General features: G+C 34.4%; 1 protein-coding gene across 3 annotated transcripts in view; it reads left to right on the top strand.

The window, feature by feature from the left end:
- The window catches only part of LOC127735728 (myb-like protein V), a 48563-nt gene that overhangs the window by 23925 nt on the left and 5523 nt on the right, over positions 1-19115 (top strand). For all 3 annotated transcript variants that reach the window (XM_052246010.1, XM_052246009.1, XM_052246008.1), the window contains one exon: positions 10702-10934. In XM_052246010.1, coding sequence (XP_052101970.1) covers positions 10702-10934 — 233 coding nt within the window. The remainder of the gene's footprint in view (positions 1-10701; positions 10935-19115) is intronic.

Raw genomic sequence — 19115 nt, 5'->3', positions numbered from 1 at the left:
GCTACGTGATAAGGGTGCATGCACTTATTCAACTATATTGTCTCAGTACAAGATGGTTATTTCAGTATGTCATACATCTTGAAGTATTCATTTATGTGACTGACTCCTATTTGTCTTTTAGTCGGTTTTTTTTTCGTTTTTTGCCATGACGTTGTCAGTTTGTTTTCGACTTATGCGTATGAATGTCTCATTGGTATCTTTCGCCTGTCTTTTATCTATATCTGGAAATACAAGAGTTAACTGGGTAATAGAAATATGGTTATCCCTTGACTTCTCCCGTTCCGGCAGTAAAAAACCCTTGTTAAGCTGGAGCTTCCTTTTGGTTGTGTGGGATGTATAAATACGCAGCCACGTTTGGTCAGAATGGGATAACTGGATCGATACCTCTGCTGGTGGACTATCAATACCCGAGAGTATCATCAGCTCAGTAGTCAGTACTTCGGTCCTGACATGATTTATAACAAACCTTTCAAAATTGTCCGTTTGTAAATTTTTAAATTATAAAGAATGAAGGTTTCAACTCCCGCAGGCAAAGCTGAGCTAAGGTGGATTTGGCTATTTTTTTATGTCCTTTTTGGTCATATAGCTCTCCAACTGTTTCGTTTTTTATACATCCATGGCTTTCAAATATTCGGCTTTGAGTGTTTCTGATGAAGGTAAATCCAGAAAAGCGTTCGGACGCATGAAATTTTCATATTACCAACTTTTGACTCCGGAATTTATATTTTTTCGACAGGTTACCTTCTCTGTGGTCGGACATCCTGGTACTCGGTCAAGTAAGAGCAACTTAAAGAAGTAAAATCAAGCTTACAATCGTTACAATTTGGGAGAAAAGTTAACTGTTTTATGCTTTCTATACACAACAAAATCATCGAAAACAGAACAATTTTCTCGCTAATTGCACCGATTATATGTTTGATTTTCTTATCTTGATTGCTCTTATTTGACCGAGTACCAGGATGTCCCACCACAGTTTAAGTAACTTGTCGTAAAATTATATACCGAAGTCAAAAGGCGGTAATATGAAAAAAGTCTATTGTAAAAATGATCTATGCAAGCCGTATACTGAATACATTTTACATTTTCATATACTGTGGATATTCCAATCCTCGATGCAGCGTTACGCCCTTTACATCGTCAAATATGATTCTCCATAATCTATTTTTGTTTAGATCATGAATTCAAGCGAAAGAAGGCACACTTAATTGTCTATCAAAGCAATCATTTATTGGTTTCCAACCTAAATCTAGGAAAAAGGCCGATTAAATTTTATTCATATTAGTACTAAAATTAATTTCGCCGATTTATATTTCCAAGTTTTAAGCATTTGTTTAGTTGAAGCTGACGACTGCAGCAATACAGCACAACCGTATGCGATAGATGGTCGTATTACCAATTCCAGAGGCATCTACAAAGGATATACGATTGAAAGATCCGTGCTTATTTAGCAACTAAGTCATATAATTGAGCTTGCGCTTGAAGTTATCTTTAAGTGACAATTAATACGGTAAGCAAAAGTCAATGAACGGGTAAAATAATCTCCGAGATATTTGTATTCATGGGTTTTGTCACGAAGCAGATTACTTAGTTGCCATTTCTTATCTTTATATAAATGCTTACCTGTTAACATCACCGTGGGATTGTTTTGGTAAGACTTTAGATTCTACTTTGAAGCAAAAGTATAGCTGTCATATCTATCAGATGATGTAGTTCCTCCTCGGACTTCCGGAAAAGGACTACATCATCCGCAAATACAAGACAATTCACTAGTTCTGATGATAGATCTACGCCAAAATTGCTTACAAACTCATTCACTAGAACCGAGAAAAGAGCCAGAGACAAGACACAATGGAACAAATACTTTGAAAAGTAAAATGTGATCCTCTGTTCTTCTATTATTTGTTAAGGTTATTTTCGCCTATCGATAACACTAGCAGCCTGATTTATGATAAAGGTGTAAACGAAAAACAAATATGACAGACAGCAACCAACTATTCTCCCTAAACTACAGACCTAGAACAGACTCAAGCATAATGTGGAGGGCTTTAACAAATGTGCGAGATCCAAACCCTCAACTTACATGGGACATGCAGTGGGGCAGCAGAACAACATAAAAACAAATTGTAAAAGTCAGTCGGAAAGGGACCAACTAACAAAAAGACAAAAGACACATACTACCGATAGAATAAGGCATACAGTCAATAAATCAGTACCCATCCAACAGATTCAACATAAAGACGTCATAATCAGTCTGATATCCTTCGGGCTCGAGTTTCTAAGTTTTTAGTTCTCTGTGTTTTGTGAACTTGTCTTTACGTCGTCGTCTCTTGCTATGTCGTTGTCAGTTTCTCTCAACTATATTAAGTTTAAATTGTTCTATTGGTATCTTTCGCCTTTTTTTTAATTTCTTGCTGATCATTGATTGCTGTGAAATATACTGTGGTAACCGTTTATATTATATGTATATATAACTGCAAAAAAAGCTGCCTTTGTCCGCATGGTGTAATTGTTTGTAGTCTCGAACAACAACTTAATGTTTAAATCATTCAGGCAAATGTTACCATATACGAATTATGTTGCTTTGTTAAGTCGCTTTTGGGTTTTTTGCTCTAAAACATTTCATATATTTGGATTTACATGCTGAAAGTTGTTCAATAACACGTGTGGTACTTGGGTCAGTAAACCTTACTGCTGGAAGACACGACCTTGTTCAATACCCTGAGCAAATTAATGCATCAATTATGTGGTGTAATATTATTTTGCTATATGCTGCTGTGTTATGTCCTCTCAAATACAGATTTTGAGTTTATTATTTATTTTTCTACTTTTCTTTTGTTTTTCTCAGTATCTTTAATTACTTCATTGATTGAGATGGTAGGTTGGGTTTCGTACTCACGATACCAGTTAATCATTATTGATTAAATGACTGATTGATTGATTGATTGATTTATTAGTTTTCTATTGATTATTGTAAAAAAGGATGCAGGATATGAACAGCTTTAACATTAAATAAGTCAGATTTGCAAAGGGGATTGACTGTGGTAATTTGTGGAGGAAATGTCACCGGAAAAAGAGAGCGTGCTTGCCAAGAACAGAATGTTTTCATTGCAAGTTATTGCCCTGCATTTTGGGCATTTTTATTTTTTTTTTTTTTGCATTTCCTTGCCATTATTTCAAAAACTATATGAACTAGCGTAAACGTGTAAATTGCAAAACTGATCAGCATGACAAAATGTATCCACACTGAAAATTGGAGAAACAATTATCAATCTGTTTTGGAGTTATTACCCCTAAAATAACGTTTTATTTTGCTGTTATCGTGAAAACTATAGGACCTAGAGTAAAACTGTTCACTGTTAAAATAATCATTATAAACAGATCTATCTACTCTGAACGTTTCAGTTTCTGTTTTAGATTATTGCCCCTGAAATGTTGATTTTTACTGTTTTCGTTTGCAGTTAGAGCTATTAACTTAAAAATTACTATAGAATCTAGGTTAAACCTAAAATTGCAAAAATGATCAGCAACGCTAAAGTAATTATAGTATGTGCATATAAAAGTCCTAATTTGCAAACAGGCAATTTTTTCACAAGATGAACGATACAGTCTTAGGTGTGCCTCTTGTTTGGTTTGATTTTTTATGTTTGATAATTTTCTGATTGATGTTTAATGTACTTCTCTTTTCATTTATTCATAAAAAATATTATGTTTTGGTATCAGTTAAGTTCTCTTTATAAGTGAACTAGAATCTGATAAAAACCAAAGATATTCATGTTTTAAAAAAAAACAAATACAGAGACATTTCAAATTGGGCAAAAAATATTTGAAAGCAATCTCTGGAATGGTTTTATTTAAAATGATAACAATAACAATTCTAATTCTGAATGTAGTTATGGACAGGCCATGTAAGTAAGTTTTAAATTTTCTTGCACTTATGCAACCCCAGTAGTCGGTATTTTGAACGAATATGGATTCCTATGGTAACAGTGTTATTAAGGTAATTGCTAATTTTGTACATAAGCAAGACATGACATAGTCACAATAATAAAAATCAACCATTCATGTCTTTCCAATAACCTGACCATTTTGACGCAAATAAACCTACGGTTTTCTTACTTTAATAATTTCGCGACGTAATAAAATTGTAATAAGAAAAGTCTTTTATAAACTATAATGGGTTCCTTCTTAGTACCATAAAATGCAATAATGACCAAAAGACGAAATTTCCTAAATGAACATGTTTTTCCGTCATGGCTTTGTCAGATATGTTGATTAACATGACTTTGCGTGCAAGAAAATCGCTTTTGTGGATACTGTCGGATTATTACTGTCCGGTTTTACGCTTCTTTCGAGTTTGTAATTCCTTGGATGACAGAATACGTCTTTAAAGTAAAAATCTCAAGCAAGATAACGAGGAGCTATAAAGAAACGTGATTATCATTTAATGGTGATTTGTTAATTCCAATGCAATTGAGTTTGGTCAAATTTTAACACCGTATTCATGTAAATACGCCTAGAACTAGTTTATTTGTCATTTCCTTCGAAAAGAGATTTGATTTCCTCCTTTTGACATCATTGAATGGGACTTCCACCGAATGCTTATTTTTGAGGAGCAACACGACGGTTGTCATTAGTGGAGCATGCTCTGTTTGCCCTTCCACAGCACATGCGATTCCTGCCGGCTTTTGGTGGACATCATGTAACTTGTATTAGTTTTCTGTGTGGTGTTTTGTGTCTCTTCATTCATGTTTTTGTTTGACTTGTGGTTTTTGATTGTCTTTTGGGTAAGTTCTACCTCTTTTTTACCGTTATTTCCGAACCTGCATTTCACAACTGAAGTCCACTCCTCGTGTCCTCTTTGGTAATTAAAATTACACGCCAACGGCTTAAGTTTTATGTCTAGACTTCTGTTAGCATAAGGAAGTCTATACAGATCTTTCTGAATAAACGCTTACATATTGTAATGATTTTAAAAGCATGCATATGTTTTGATCAAAAGTTTCGCTTTATATAGATTGTCTCGAATAACTATTGTAATCATCCTTTGAAAAGTGTTGCTGTTTAGAATTGATTATTTTTTATGCCCCACCTACGACAGTAGAGGGGCATTAATGTTTTTCGGTCCGTTCGTTCGTCAGGTTAAAGTTTTTGGTCAAGGTAGTTTTTGATGAAGTTGAAGTCCAATCAACTTGAAACTTAGTACACATGTTCCCTATGATATGATCTTTCCAATTTTAATTCCAAGTTAGAGTTTTGACCCCAATTTCACGGTCCACTGAACATAGAAAATGATAGTGCGGGTGGGGCATCCGTGTACTATGGACACATTCTTGTTCAACATTTATTTACATATTGCTCATTTGATATGTTGTGGTTCATATCCAAAATGCTTGAATCTACGTGATCGGCAGGAAATAAAGGATATACATTAGTTTTAGTCCACTTAAACAGTTCCGCCTATAGTTGTCATTTGTTTTTTACCACGTGCTGTATTATTTTTATCTATTTTTTACGTGTATATCAGTCCATGGAAATTACATTTTTGGGGAAGAATTATTACCTCGGCCCGCACAGTCACAATTGAAGTGCAATATACACCAAAACAACATAACACAAATAAATAACACAGAGGAAATTAAAATGCTCTGTTGGAATTATAACGATCTGCAAATATCTATCTAAATATCATCGTTATGTGACAGTATTAATGCGGACTGTTTGCATTTTCGTTATTCGTGAGTCCCGATTTTGCACATTTACGCCGGTCTTAGGAAATGAAAAATCGGCATACAGTGTAAGAAAAGTACACCAGGGAATAAAGAAGGTCATGCAAGATCTCATCAGGTGACGGTGTGGTGTTCTGTGACATACCAGTTTCATTATTTGGGCGCTTTACCGGAGAATCGGTTAAAATTAACGGAAGACCTGTAGCAATGTTTGTCCGTCCATGCAGGCTCGGATTTGGGTGATGAAACTTCACATGAATATTCAACAATACTTGAAGTGTTGTTACTTAGAAGCAAGTAAATCGTACTTCGAAAGACATTGTCAATCAATTAAGGTTAAATTGTTTATACCCCTTTGCATATGTACAAAAATCGTTTCCGCTCTCAAACGTTATACCCTTATTATTCTGGAACGATTTAGTGGTGCATCAGTTAAATGCTTGCCTTCCGTGCATAATTACAAGCTGAATCTATAATGGAATAACCCTGAACACTTCTAAAATTGCATCACATTTTACTTATTTACTCCACCACTTGGTTTTACGAGCTCTGGTTTGATGAAGGCTTTTAGTTATTAATTTCTGTGTCATTTGGTCTCTTGTGGAGAGTTGTCTCATTGACAATCATGATACCACATCTTCCTCTTTTTATATTTTCCAGAAACATGCACTATGCGTATCCAAATTTTACATACATTATACTCTCTTTTTCTAGTGGCAGTCCAACTTTTCATGCCCTTCATTCCGGTCAATCGTCCTGAATATGCATGAAATATTTGCCACTGGACGTTAAGCAACCAACAATCAATCATTCCGGTCAACTTGGCAGAACCTATCGATTACATTTGTGTTGTTCGTTCTATGAAATATTTGCCACTTGACGTTTATCAACAACAGTGATCAAACGATATTAATAGTACTAAAATGGTTTTTAATAAGTATATGTAAGAGAATGATAATCCCTTTCTTCATGAATAAGTACGAGCGTTAGCGAGTACTTATCATGAAGTAAGGGATTATCATTCTCTTACAAACTTAGAATATTGTAAAGTGCTCAAGGCTCAAATGATCTATTCAAGAATTAGTTTCATTGTCAGTGTAATGTTTATAATTGATGCATGACTTCCTTTTTCGGCATGTCATTTATGAATAAGTTTTAGTGGTGTGAGGATTTTCTTATCATTTGGGAAATATTTAAAAAAAAATGCGTTATAGATATTAGGTGACACAACAGTAGAAAGCAAAGGTAGGAATTGTATGTTTCCTGATTGTGAGTATGAACGTAAATCATGTAATATTTTAGTGAGGAATTATCCTTTATTATTTACAGTTTAAATCAATTAATACATTTGAGTTACAACTAAATTTTATTTCACAGTCAATAATTTAGTCCGGCTTTTTACATCAAATACTGTTTCATTATGTCAGGGAAATGTTCAAAAATAATGCCCTTAAAAGTTTTTAATACTGTTTCATTATTTCAGGGAAATGTTCAAAAATAATGCCCTTAAAAGTTTTTAATATGTTCAAAATTAAATTCCTGTTTTTTTATCGGAATACATGTATTGGAAATAACTATTCTCCCCAACCGCTGATCAAGTAATCAAAGTTTTGGAAAGCTAAAGATTTGGGTTATTTTTTATCTGAAAGATTTGTTTTTCTTTTTTTTTTTGCATTGCCTTGGTATTGTTTAATTTTATAGTAATTTGAAGTTATTAATACTTTCATAATAAAATTCATGGAACTAATTTTACTGCACCAGTAAACTTCAACTTATTTTGAGATTTTTGTTTGTTTCACAATTCAACTTTTAGTCAGTTTCAATCACTGTGTGAAAAATCCTTTCAATCTGATAAATGTGCTTCGGGGCAGTTGTAACTCATTTATAGAAACTCTTTGTTTTGAACTGTAAATAGACCCAAATAATAGGATAATCCCTTACTAAGAACATGATTTACATTCATTCTTCACAATTAAGAGGCATTCAATTATACAATTTCATTGGTCGAGAGTACTTTGCTATATTCTAATTGAGAATGTTGTGAATGTTTACAAAGAGAGAGAAGATACAAAGGGATAATCAAAAACCAGATGTCGAGTGAAAAAAATCATTACCATGGCCAAAAGTCTACTCAACACAACTAACGATTGAGTAATACTAAGCCCTAACAAAACCGGGGGTTAACTCATGGTCATTGGTCACTTGTAAATGACATATACATCTTATATAAAATACATTTTTTAAAGTACAGTCCGATTTTCATTGTAGACTTGATTTAGTGTACATGTCCGCAATATTTGTTTGCAATGAAGGAAATCAGTCAATAAAACGCCGTTTTATCCAAGAACTGTATTTGTTGCATTTTGATTTTTATCCACAAAGTGACTATGGGGTAGAAATGTGGTCACTTTGGTTTTCTTCTGACCGATAGTTAAACCCTTGCCTAAGTGGGGAGCCCGTTTGGCTGTACGGGATGTACGCAAGTACGCAGCCATGTCTGCAGAATGGGAAGGTTAAATCTGAAGACTCATGAAGAGAGATTGCCACGCTCTCTGCACGTATAAATGAATCCTTGCAAGAACTCTTTGAGGGGCTCGTAAGTGACCCATTGCAAGACAACATTAATGTCCTTCGTTTCCTTTATTTCCCAGTGGCAGTCCAAATTTCCCCGACCTTCACCTCGGACGGCCGCAATTACAGGACCTACGTATTGTATTTCTTGGTAATGTGTTCTCGTCCTGTACATACTTGAAATATTTGTCACTAGACGTTAAGCAAACACAATCATTCAGTCATTTTTATTTTTGGTGTTTATTGTCGTAAATGTCTGATAAGAATTAAAAAGGTTCTTGTAATGAAAGTCGAGTATGGTTGTTCTTGGAAATCCATTACTACTTGGAATTTGTCCTTAAAACTATAGAGAGAAATTCATACTTATAATATAATATTTGTTCTATGAATTTTTGAACACTTTTGTATTCTTTATTTTTTTGTGCGATTTAAATCATCTCCCACATGTCCCACCTCATGCCAATACGTGTACAAATCTTAATAATAGTGGCAGGTCAATGCACCCGTGTACATCTACATTTTAAAATCACCAATATATATATATACAGTGCGCCAAAAGTTAAGCACCACCTAAATATAACTGGCAATATTTTTTTAACTATTGCGAAAAAAATATTTATGTTTGGTGTTATGAATTGCCTATAACATACACTAAGAAAATTCATTACGATAAAAAAAAATAGACTCCGATAAACACGCTAAGCAATTTTTTTATTAAAGGTCATCTGCACTTTTTCGAATACACTGTTTCGATGCATTTAAATCATCTTCCTACTGTCCCGCGTACAGGTGAAATATTTGACCTTCACCACTTCACTGTGAATATGGCAAGGGGTAAGTTTTATGTGACTGAACCTTGACATGTCAAATGCCGGTAGGAGCACTAGTTGCATAGGTAACCATTTCAATGTTAAACACACCGTCATTGTCAGATTGTTACAACGTCATGTTGACACAGGAACTGTAAATGATAGACCAAGGTCCGGAAGACCCCGTTTAACTACCGATCGTGATGACAGACTCCTTATTGGTTATGCTAAAGCCAACCCATTTACTCCTGCCCCACAACTTAGACACCACTGGCGTCAAGGTGGTCATGTTAGTGTTCGAACATTGGTCCGTCGACTTCATAGAGGCTACCTAAGAGCACGTCGTGTTGTCAAGAGACCTGCCGTAACAGCCAGGCACTGTATAATCAGGTTTCAAAGGGCTAATGACCATCGACGCTGGAACATGAGAAGCTGGCAAAATGTTCACTGGTCAAATGACTGCCCAACTACTGTATACGTTGCTGGTGGTGTTACAGTATGGGGTTTCTTCTCATATTGTTGTAAGGTGGGTATGCATATTCTGCAGGGTAACATGAAAGGACAGACATACAGGGATTTGGTGCTTAAAAACTTTGTAGTGCCTCATTTTGATAATCCTCCTCTTGCTTCAAGACCCTTGTGCATGTGCGACAATGCTAGACCACACAGGGCAAGGATTGTAACCGAGTACAAAGAGTACAAAGAGCAAGAAGCCATTGACACTATCTTTTAGCTTTCCTTGTCTCCAGACATGAACCCTATTGGACATGTCTGGGATGCCATTGGCAGAAATCTCAATCGCAGAGATCCACCTTTGCAAAATCTTAGCGATTTAAGAAGCGCAATTGTTGCTGAATGGAATAAATTTGCTCATCTAAAGTTCAGAAGGCTTGTACAGAGTATGAGACTCCGTGTTATGGAACTGTACCGGAAGAGAGGGTGTTACACATCCTATTGACTCAAATATTGAAATTTAATTTGCCGAACATACCAAAGATTACTTGTAGAGATTTTTAATGACATTGGGTGATTAATTGTTGAAAAAAAATAAAATCACAGTGAAACTTAAATTTCGTTTCTGATTTGTGTAATTTTCACTATTTCTATGAACGCAAATTTCAAATGCATAGAACCTGCATACGTGAACAAACTTAAGTCTACGGTTTGTTTATGGTATATGTTAGCAAAATTGCTGCATGAATATTTTCTCTTTTTTGAGGATTAACTGATTTTTTTAAATGAAAAAAATTTCGATGCAATAAAAATAGGTGGTGCTTAACTTTTGGCGGACTGTATATATATATGAATTTAACACCCATGGAGTAGGTGAGAAAATATTTGATATTATATATCGATAGGTCTTGTCGTAAGACTACATCATTGTTATGACATTTCACGTTGAATGCACAATCGATTGACTGGAAGTTATATATTTATTTTATATCTGTCGCAGCTGCTATAGTTTCTCATTTCTTTACTTTCTCTTATTTATCTTAATTCGTGTTGAATGGTGAATATACAATATATATAAGAGCAATGTGAAAAAATACCGAATATGTTGACTAAAATTTTCAGAAAATTATTTTCTCGTTTAGAATCTGAACCAAAAGTTAGAGGACCTGATGGAAATGTACAAACACTTTCGGAATATATTCTGGGAATCATTCGAGCGGCACAGAAAATCGTCCAGGAGGATTCTCCCCAAGAGGAGGACATAAAAGATTATGACAAGTTCATTGATAATACTTTCGAAGCAATGCTGAGTGAGGTTGACTCCTCGGACTCAAATGAGGAATCTACTGCTGTTATCCAAGGTGTTGTTGACAAGGTATCAGTATTCATTATTTTAATTCATTTTAACTATAAAGTATTTCGACTTATGGAAGTCAGCATGTATATAGTACATTTATTATGATATTTAACATTTGTCAGCATGTATATAGTACTTTTATTATGATACTTAACATTTGATTTTGTAGAATACTTTGTTGCAATTAATTAAATGTCCTGCCACATCTCAATTTTTATCTATATGACATGTACAGATGTAAAATGTTACAACATAAGTCAAGGACTGGTTTGGAGATATGGGAGGACGAATATTTGTATACTATATATGTGAATTATAAATTCTCCAACTTGTTTTCTAAATTCCCTGATGATGACACGATATTTCATAGGAGCTATCTAATTCCGTGATGTCGGATTTCTAATTGTTATATAAATCAGTGTGGCAACTCGGGATACGAGTCGTGATTTTATTTAATATTATACAGAATTTTTAACAGCGCATTATATAATATGAAAATTACCCTAAGCGCTTTACAACATAATATCAATTCTGAGATACAAGTATTTTCAATAAAATATGAAAGCCCATAAAAACATTTAGCATATGATAAATGATCACTAATAACTTTTAAAAGAGATTTTAAAAAAGAGATAATATAATCTATCAATTTTAATTTTCATTTGATTTGTTTCTATTGATCATCTTTGCAATACACATATATTTTAATGTCTCTGAATGTTCTGTATGGGTAATGGAAGAACATCTAATTAACGTAATATAAACGCTTAAATGCAATGCGACAGTTCTTGTCTTTACAACAGCTTTGATTGTCAAGACTGTCTGCCACTGTGTATCAGTAAGAACATATAGCCGGAAGGCAAATCCATACATGTTTGTCTTACTTGAATATTGAAATAAAGATACTAAGTTGTTTAGGTAACGGTTACAAAGGGTAAATGCATGGGTGTTCTTATTGGCTAAAATTGAACCAATGTATCACCGTTCTTCTCAAGTTTCGGTTAAAAATTACTGTTCGCTATTACCTATTCTTATTTTCCCACTTTTCATAACTCCCATTTAATTAAAATTTTATATTTGTTTTCATCTTAAGGGTTGATATAAAAAAGAAGATGTTGTACGATTGTAAATGCATGGGTGTTCTTCTTGGCTAAAATTGAACCAATGTATCACCGTTCTTCTCAAGTTTTGGTTAAAAATTACTGTTCGCTATTACCTATTCTTATTTTCCCACTTTTCATAACTCCCATTTAATTAAAATTTTATATTTGTTTTCATCTTAAGGGTTGATATAAAAAAAAGAAGATGTTGTACGATTGTCAATGAGACAACTCTCCACAAGAAACCAAATGACATAGAAATTAACAACTATAGGTCACAGTACGGCCTTCAACAATGAGCAAAGCCCATACCGCACAGTCAGCTGTAAAAGGCCCCGAAATGACAATGTAAAACAATTCAAACGAGAAAACTAACGGCCTAATTTATGTACAAAAAATGAACGAATAACAAATATGTAACACATAAACAAACGAAAACTACTGAATTACAGGCTCCAGACTTGGGACAGGCACATACATACAGAATGTGGCGGGGTTAAACATGTTAGCGGGATCCCAACCCTCCCCCTAACCTGGGACCGTGATGTAACAGTACAACATAAGAACGAACTATAAAAATCAGTTGAAAGAGGCTTAACTCATCAGATGGATAAAATTACAAATACAAGTGGACGTGGCCGGGTACTTGTACATCCAAACAACATTGACTCGGTTATAGACTTGGCAAATACAGTTCAGCTATTCATCTTTAGATTTTATGCCAATTCATAACGTCAAATCCTTTATGAAACTCCATCTCCCTTTATGGGCGAAACGCGGTTGCATTTTGTGACGTTAGTCTCGTTAAAAAATATGCTTTTTATGCTTATGGTTAAAAAAAGAAGATACTAAAATAATCAGTTTACTGTCTGCAGTCAAATATACTCCTTAGAATCGATTGAAAATATCTTTTGGGCATCTTGAAATTAAATAATATTCCTTTGGTTGTCAGATTCTAAACTATATAACGATGTTTATCATGATTATATTTTCATGTATCAATCAATATTTCTTCCCGATATTATATTTTACATTTTATGCTTGGAATAATATGGTGATCCCTTGATTTCTCTTCGACATTAAAACAGATGCTAAAGAGAGGTGTCGATTTGGCAATGCGGAATGTATAAATGCGCAGCGTCGTTCGGCCATCAGAAGGGCGCGTTAATCCGATGCCTCGTGTATAGGGAGATTGCTACGCGCTGTACATTAAAAGAACCCCCTTGCACAAACTCGGTGAAGGGTCCGTGAAGATGACCTGATGAAATGCAAAATGCCTGGCCTATCCAAAAAGAAGGAAATAATACCGAAAGGGCAATAAACTCATTTTCACTTGGCAGTCAAAACTCCTGCCCTTCATCCCTGCCGACATATTGCAAAACCTACCTATATGTGTATATTGGATTTATTGGTAATAAGGTCTCGTTCTGAATGTTTAGGTAGTGGCTCTAGGTTAGTGAATAGTTGTCTCGCGGGATCTCCTTATTTTTATAATAATCAATTAATTTGTTATTCGGTGTTCTAAATATGATTGTATTATACTGAGTAGCATGCTGAGGTTGTGAAGCATCCAATTTTCATTCTTCATTCGTCATTTTTAAGTTTAAATCTAAATATGGCTGTTGGTGTAAATATTGCTATGTGAGGCAATATTATTACAATTTGGTGCGATTATTAGTCTGTTTTGAATTTAAAATTTGCTGATCAATTGGGAAATCGGTCTCTTAATCTTTCTCAGTAACTGGTGCTTTGAGAAGATCACTTTTTTGCATACACTCAGTATAACGTATCATGTATATATATCATTTTTGACACACACAAAATCTGAATAGAAAAATTGCGATTATTGTAGAAAATCTTATTAAGTATTATCTATATTATTTACTGTTAAAATATTTCAAAAAGACATATTTCTTTAAAAAATAAAAAAAAAACGATGAAAACGTATACAAAAATAAGAAGAAAATGCAATTTTGGCTGAGTTGGATAAAGTCCAAAACCAGCTTAATTTATGGTGATGTCGGGCGGGGGAAAATGGGAACAGGTTTAAACCCAGATCCCTTAGATTTCACAAGAAGATGGGACATATGCTGAAGTTATACACCTACTTTTATGGAATTGTTTGAGGAATATTTTTCTCATTTTTAAGACTTTGGAACTTAGTCATGTTTCAGCAAATTTTATGAAAGAGGGTACAAGTTTTCAACTTCTCCTACAGTTTCAACCAAGATCCATAAGACTTCATATAAAGAATTGTACACATGTTGAAGTTGTGAACCTGCTATAGTGGAATTGTTTGCAGAATTTTTACCGACTTATAAACAAAGTTGGTTTACAGCAAAATTTACAACCGTCATGTAACTGCACCTACATTGCAAACATTCTACATTGATAAGTCACAAGTATTGCAAAATAAAGGCAACAGTAGTATACCGCTGTTCGAAACTCATAAATCGATAGAGATAAAAACAAATCCGGGTTACAAACTAAAACTGATGGAAACGCATCAAATATAAGAGGAGAACAACGACACAACAAAAACACAACATTAAAATGTAACACACACAGAAACTAACTATAATATAACAATGGTCATTTTCCTGACTTGGTACAGGACATTTTAAGAATAAAATGGTGGGTTGAACCTGGTTTTGTGGCATGCCAAATCTCCCGCTTTTATGGCAACGTCAAACACAACACCAAAACGACAACATCACATGACAGGACCACAATACAAATAAATGGGAGAACATATAGGACAAAGAAACACACGAATAATAGCTAGCAGAAGGTACTAGGCTTAAAATTCAATACGCCAGACGTGCGTCTCGTCCACACAAGACCAACCAGTGACGCTCAGATAAAAAAAGTTTGAAAGCCAAAACAAGTACAAAGCTGAAGAGCACCGAGGACCAAAACTTCCAAAAAGTTGCGCCTAACACGGACAGGGTTTTCTGCCTGGGACAAGAACATCCTTATTATTTAGAATAATTTATAATTTTGCATACAGTAAATTTTATAAAATGACTATATAATAGATATACATGATAAAACCAAAGTGGGGACTAACTACAGAATTAAAACGGATACATTACATAAAACAACTTAATCCAACATATAAAAATACACAGCCGAGTTAGCTAAAGCCTCAACGCACAAAGTGACGTCACATTTGAAATTCTAAACAAACACACAAAGTGACGTCACATATGAATTTGTAAAAATATTTCCCAAAAATAAGATAGGACCAGGATTGACCCAAGACCAGATCTGCAATACTGCCATTACATTTATTAATAACAATGAAAATTACAATACTTATTAATATCAAATTGTGGTATTAATTAGATAACTAATTGTATCATCCAGCTATGTCGGTGTTTCCTCCGAATCAAACCGTAAACCAAATATATCGTATAAATTTCGTTGAACCAAACTAAAATCTAATAAATGAAGGGGGTGATTAATTATCTATACCATAACACACGAATATAACAGAAAATACGTTGAGACATTTGACAAAATCAGACGAGAACAACAAATATAACATCAAAATTAAATACATGAATTTGGGATAGAAAGGTACCGCGACACGTCTTATAGCAATGCGGTTTCACACTCAGCAAAACAGTCACAATCGGGAATAAGTCACGTTCGGTAATTAAAAGATCAGACGACGTAATGACAAACCACAATCTAACACGTGGTAAAAATGTCCTTAGTTAGTTTTGACAAAGACACATCGTATGGATCAACCAATTGGTGATGGTGTCCGTAAAATTTACGGAGTGTCATTTTTAATCTGTCCTCATAACTTTGTTGGAGCAGTTTCTGCGTAAGGAGCACACTCCTGTATATGAAGTCCGTATAGTGTGAACAAGCATCAATTGAGATATGTAAACACCATACGAAGGGGCAGAGGGTATGTTACTGCTGAGAAATGGGAAATTGATATAATTGGGAAGTTGAAATCGTCCCGTTTATCATAGATTTTCGTGTGAAGTCGTCCATCTGTGTCAATATTGAGGAAAAGATCAAGGTATGAATCAGTCCTTCTAGTATCAGTAGTATCCTTAATTTCAAGTTCACTGGGATATATGAGATGTAAGTATTGGCTGAAATATGGGTTATTCAATGTTAGAACATCATCAATATATCGGAAAGTAAAATTAAAGAATTTCGCAAGGTGCTTTTTCTTTTTGTCTTTTAGAAGGTTCTGAATGAATTCTGCTTCATACGAGTACAAAAACAAATCGGCCAGTAGGGGTGCACAATTAGTTCCCATTGGAATACCGACTGTCTGTTGAAATATAAATCCTCCAAACTCAACAAATATATTGTCGATCAAAAAGTCCAGCATTTTGATAATATCATCTTCAGTATATTTTCTGGTAAATTCAGTGTGTTTTTTCACAAAATATGAATTATTGTAACACAAAACAAGAAATTTGTATCTACGATTCCCATTTTTATAGAAAAAGCTCTGTTTAATGAGATGGTGAAGTCGATCTTTCAACTGAGCATGGGGAATAGTAGTGTAAAGCGTAGAAAAATCAAAAGTTTTTATGTTGCAACCCGGCCCTTTGAGAATTTGACCAATTTTCTTGGTTTAAACACGATTCTTATCCACTGTTGCTAATTTTAAAACAACGTTTTGTGGATGATAAAGTTTCTATATTTATCCAACATTATTCTATAAAGGAGAGGGTACAATGTATAATAAGGCCAATTTTTGGTCCCTTGAATTCAAAATTCACTGAAAAGATGTTATAAATCTATCAGTTATACTCAAAGATTGTAACATTGCATTTTCCATAGTGGCCCTGGTATCAACCCGTGACTCCCATATCAAGCCAGAGGTCATAGCCCGAGAGTTGATATGGGTCGAGGGCTGATACTAGGGCCAATACGGAAAATGCCATGTTATGATCTATTCATCATGTATTTTATTTATTGTTTTTGATTGACAGGTGTACCGGAAGTTAAATTTGGGGGCTTAATATTGGTATTTGAGGGCAAATATCGATATTGGCCCCTAGGACAAATAACAGATTCCGACTTCCGGCTATTATTGAACATGCAAAAACGTGCACATTAGTACAAAACATGCGATAAAAGATAATTATTCTTCAGATTTCCACAAGACATTAGTCTGTCGAATATCAATATTGATATTTTGGAATTTTTCCTTCATGCATAAAAGCGCAAGGCCTTCAAACTTCTTGTAGGAAAACTGCAAAATTTACCGAAATGGTCTCATTTTGAGATCTCGTCACAAATATTGAAATATAAGCAACAGTATCTCCCATGTTAACATAAGATATTTTGCCACAAGAGATGTTGATGTGAATTTAATATTTGTTTGGATGACGCTATTGCTCAGATTAAACTTTACAAAAAACATTACGTGCGAATTGGCAACTTTTATTCAGCCACATCAATGACTTAACATTTTCATCACATACGACATTTCTTTTTTTTTCTCAGTTTCGTCAGACACACACGTTTTAATGTTGTTGTCAAAATGAAACACAAGTACATTTCAAAATGTGCCCTCGAAAATGTCTTAAATTTACTAACTAAAGCATCGAAATTCGTTTAACTACGATGAAAATAATCATATAAACAAATACTTTTTGATCGAATGATGTAAAATATATTCTTTTTTAGTAGGGTTAAGTACATTTGTTGTTACATTTTATCTTGTCTCTTGACATCTACCCAATATCCCATTTCTAAGCATTCTCCGTTAATGAATTGGGAAAGTTGACCTTCGGTGGATTTTCCTTTTTCGTCATATAGTTTCTAAAGTGTGCAAGTATTTTTAGATCATTGGCTTTCAAGCAAATTGTTTGGTTTGTGCATTCCTGGTAAAGGTCAATCCAGAAAAGTACTTTGGAAACACCAAATAAAGGGTTATTTTCAAAATTTAGAAAAACATGTTACTTTGTTAAACTACAAATCAGAGAAAATAACTAGTTTCTTTTTCTATAGGTAAACTGACGATTCGTTAAACTTCCTTTGCATTAAGTTCACACAATTATATAACATTTAATCAGTAGGAAAGAGATATGGCGTGTAGAATCATAAAACCATACAATATACTGGAAGTGTATATTAAAAATCGATTTCAATCGGTATTATTACCAAACGGAAGGTAAAACAAATGTCATTCAAATTAAGAACAGAGTTTAAGACGTCATAATAGATTTCTTATAACGTACATATACATATTGAGAACATATTATGATTAATTTGTTTTATGAGTTCTAAGAAGAGTGGGATGCTTATATTTTCATAAAATGTGGGAATATACATCATTTGTAAGAATTTCTCTGGTTTCTTATGCTAGGGAAATATAATGTTTCAGTGGCGGAATCATGTTTAAGATTTCTGTCTTAGGACCCTTTAACTCGCGCGGTACATATAGCCATGTGAGCTATTTGCTTCCATCATCCGTAAACTGTTCTTTAAAGATATACTCCTCCGGAACCGCTCAATGGATTGAAACCATCATTGTTAGCTTCGTTTCTTTTATAGTTGGTCTTCCTTGAAGTTTTTTTTTTCGTCCTGAACATGCATGAAATATTTGCCATTGGACGTTAAGCAAACCAACAATCAATCAATCAATCCTTGAAGTTTTGGCAAATATCTTCAAAACGATAGCAACTATATCTAGAAAACCTGAAAAATGGTAGAAATGGTGAACACGACAAAATCAGAATAATCCGTCAACCCGTTTTGGAGTGAAATTGCCCTTATTTTAAGTTTGGATACTGTCTCAAAGTTTACATACCCGTCGAAAACAGACTTTATTTGGGATACCGTTGTCCATCCATGCATGTGGTGTCGGGATAACTCGATCATAATGTATTTGGGATACCGTTGTCCATCCATGCATGTGGTGTCGGGATAACTCGATCATAATGTATTTGGGATACCGTTGTCCACCCATGCATGTGTTGTCGGGATAACTCGATCATAATGTATTTGGGATACCGTTGTCCACCCATGCATGTGGTGTCGGGATACCTCGAGCATAATTTATTTTGGATACCGTTGTCCACCCATGCATTAGGTGTCGGGATAACTGGAGCAT

The sequence above is a fragment of the Mytilus californianus genome, unplaced genomic scaffold (assembly GCF_021869535.1).
Source record: "Mytilus californianus isolate M0D057914Y unplaced genomic scaffold, xbMytCali1.0.p SCAF_3, whole genome shotgun sequence".
NCBI lineage: Eukaryota > Metazoa > Mollusca > Bivalvia > Mytilida > Mytilidae > Mytilus > Mytilus californianus.
The sequence above is the reverse complement of the archived record's forward strand: the minus strand, read 5'-3'. Positions and strand labels throughout refer to the sequence as shown.